The 1,957-nt window shown below is 44.7% G+C and overlaps 1 protein-coding gene across 1 annotated transcript in view; it reads left to right on the top strand.

Moving 5' to 3' along the window:
- LOC118422935 (proto-oncogene tyrosine-protein kinase ROS-like) overlaps window positions 1–1,767 on the top strand; it is a 2,420-nt gene extending 653 nt beyond the window's left edge. The window contains exons 2-3 of the mRNA XM_035830818.1: window positions 108–325; window positions 1,357–1,767. Of these exons, the coding sequence (XP_035686711.1) occupies window positions 108–325; window positions 1,357–1,767 (629 nt within the window). The remainder of the gene's footprint in view (window positions 1–107; window positions 326–1,356) is intronic.
- Window positions 1,768–1,957: the final 190 nt, after the last annotated feature.

Below are 1,957 nucleotides of genomic sequence, written 5' to 3'. Positions count from 1 at the left end.
CAAAAAAATCTCTAGACAGTTAACAAAGTAAACGACCAGTTAACACTCTTTCACAGTTCTAAATACATGTCTTGTACCTCGCTATAACGTTCCCTCTCTTTTTTCAGATCCATCCTGCCTCACCCCTGTGGACTACAATAGAACAGCCCAACTGAATAGTTCAGCCCTCCCCTCCATCTTACCCCTTTCCCTGACGCCTGCCGAACAACTCCCAGCATGCAGTGGGATCAGCTTGGCAACCGTGACCTACACAGTACATTACGTCCTTCTGAATGAAAGCGAGACTGCAAAGGACTGTGGGAATGGACTCGTCTGTGCAAACAAGGTGAGTGACTGACTTTGTTGGTTACAAGTCAAGTTCAACCACAGTCAAGTGTCTTCACCAAAAGGTAAATTCCCCCTGTCACACAGCATTTAGAGCCTGTAAGCTATAAATGACATTTTGGCAGTAGCGCATCTGATGTTGCCTCGATCATTGTATGATTTTTTGAGATCAGACAAAGTTGGCAAGTCCTGAATATTGCCCAAAGTGTTGGGGTAGATTTACAGGTAAAAAAAGTACATGAACGCTTGGGCATTTCTTAGCAAAAATCCAGCAAGTGGACAAGATTAAGAAATTTGGAGGAAAACAACATGTAGCAACTTGACCATACGAGGGGCGTGCAATTAGTAATGGTCCTGACCCATTTCCCATAGCAGGAGATTAATGAAACTTGGCACAGTTATTAGTCTTTCTCTTCATAGGAATCACCCAGAGTTATGCATTTCTCCCATCGTTTGATGCAGCTCTGGACACTGATTTTGTAGGACACCCCAGGTTGGTCCTCCAACTGATGCCTCATCAATGGCACAAGAGGGACGACCAGGTCTGGGAGCTGTTTCCACAGACGTCCAGCCACGTTTGAATTCAGGATGCCAGCGTTTTACAAGGTCATATGATGGGGCATCATCACCATAAGTTTCATTTATTTCATCAAAAGTCTTCTTTGGTGTGCGTCCTTTCAAATACAAAAACCGGATCACTGCGCGACACTCAACTGGTTCCATTTCACACCTGGTCCATTTCGCACCTGACTAAGTTCAAACACCAGTAAATCAGAAACCACAATTAGTTCAGAGCTGTCTTTTGCAACATAACCCATAGAGATATGAATTATTACACATACAAAATTTCATTTTGATCAGACAACTGGAAGTGGGTCAGGACCATTACTTATTGCACGCCCCTCGTATTCCCTTGCTAAAGTGTGTGTACCAGTCAGTATAATATTCCTGTCCTAACTTAGTGGTGCTTTTTGTAAATCCGAGAACTAATAAATTCAGGTTTTGAATAACTCTTCACTTCTTCCACTCCAGACCACCCAGAGTTTGCTGACAAGCGTCACCGGATTACGGCCGTACTCCCACTACCTTGTCCAAATTTCCGCTCACAACTTCTACACCAGGAAGGAACCTGTTCTCGGCCCGTCTACAACTCTACAGACGGCCATCGGTGTCCCCTCTCCCGCTGTAAACGTCTCCACCACACCCATGCTTCCCGACTGGGTCGATGTGTTCTGGTCCAAGCCACTCGTACTGAACGGCCCTCTGGAAGGGATCATGTACAGGGTGCAGTACCAGACAGATCCAGCAGATGGCTCTGGTGTACAGGAGATTAGGGACAATGTGGTCCCAACACCCACAGGGTATAAAGCAAGCATAGGAGGACTGAGGCCTGCCAGGAACTATACATTTAAGGTACAAACCCTGAGATACAAACATCAATGATAAGCTGAAAATGTTGCAACTTAAGTCATGTATGGAAACAAAATCATCAAGAACGTGCTTTAGCTTTAGTAAAAAGGGGTATGTGGTAGCATGACAAATTTCTTGAGTGCCCAAAATATGGATGTGCAAATTATTTTTGAAGCAAGGCTATATGTATAGTCAGAGGCAAAAGAGGTTCCCCCCTAACTGC

Source organism: Branchiostoma floridae, chromosome 9 (assembly GCF_000003815.2).
Source record: "Branchiostoma floridae strain S238N-H82 chromosome 9, Bfl_VNyyK, whole genome shotgun sequence".
NCBI classification, from domain to species: Eukaryota; Metazoa; Chordata; class Leptocardii; order Amphioxiformes; family Branchiostomatidae; genus Branchiostoma; species Branchiostoma floridae.
Note: the sequence above shows the minus strand (reverse complement) of the source record. Positions and strands in the feature narration are given on the sequence as shown.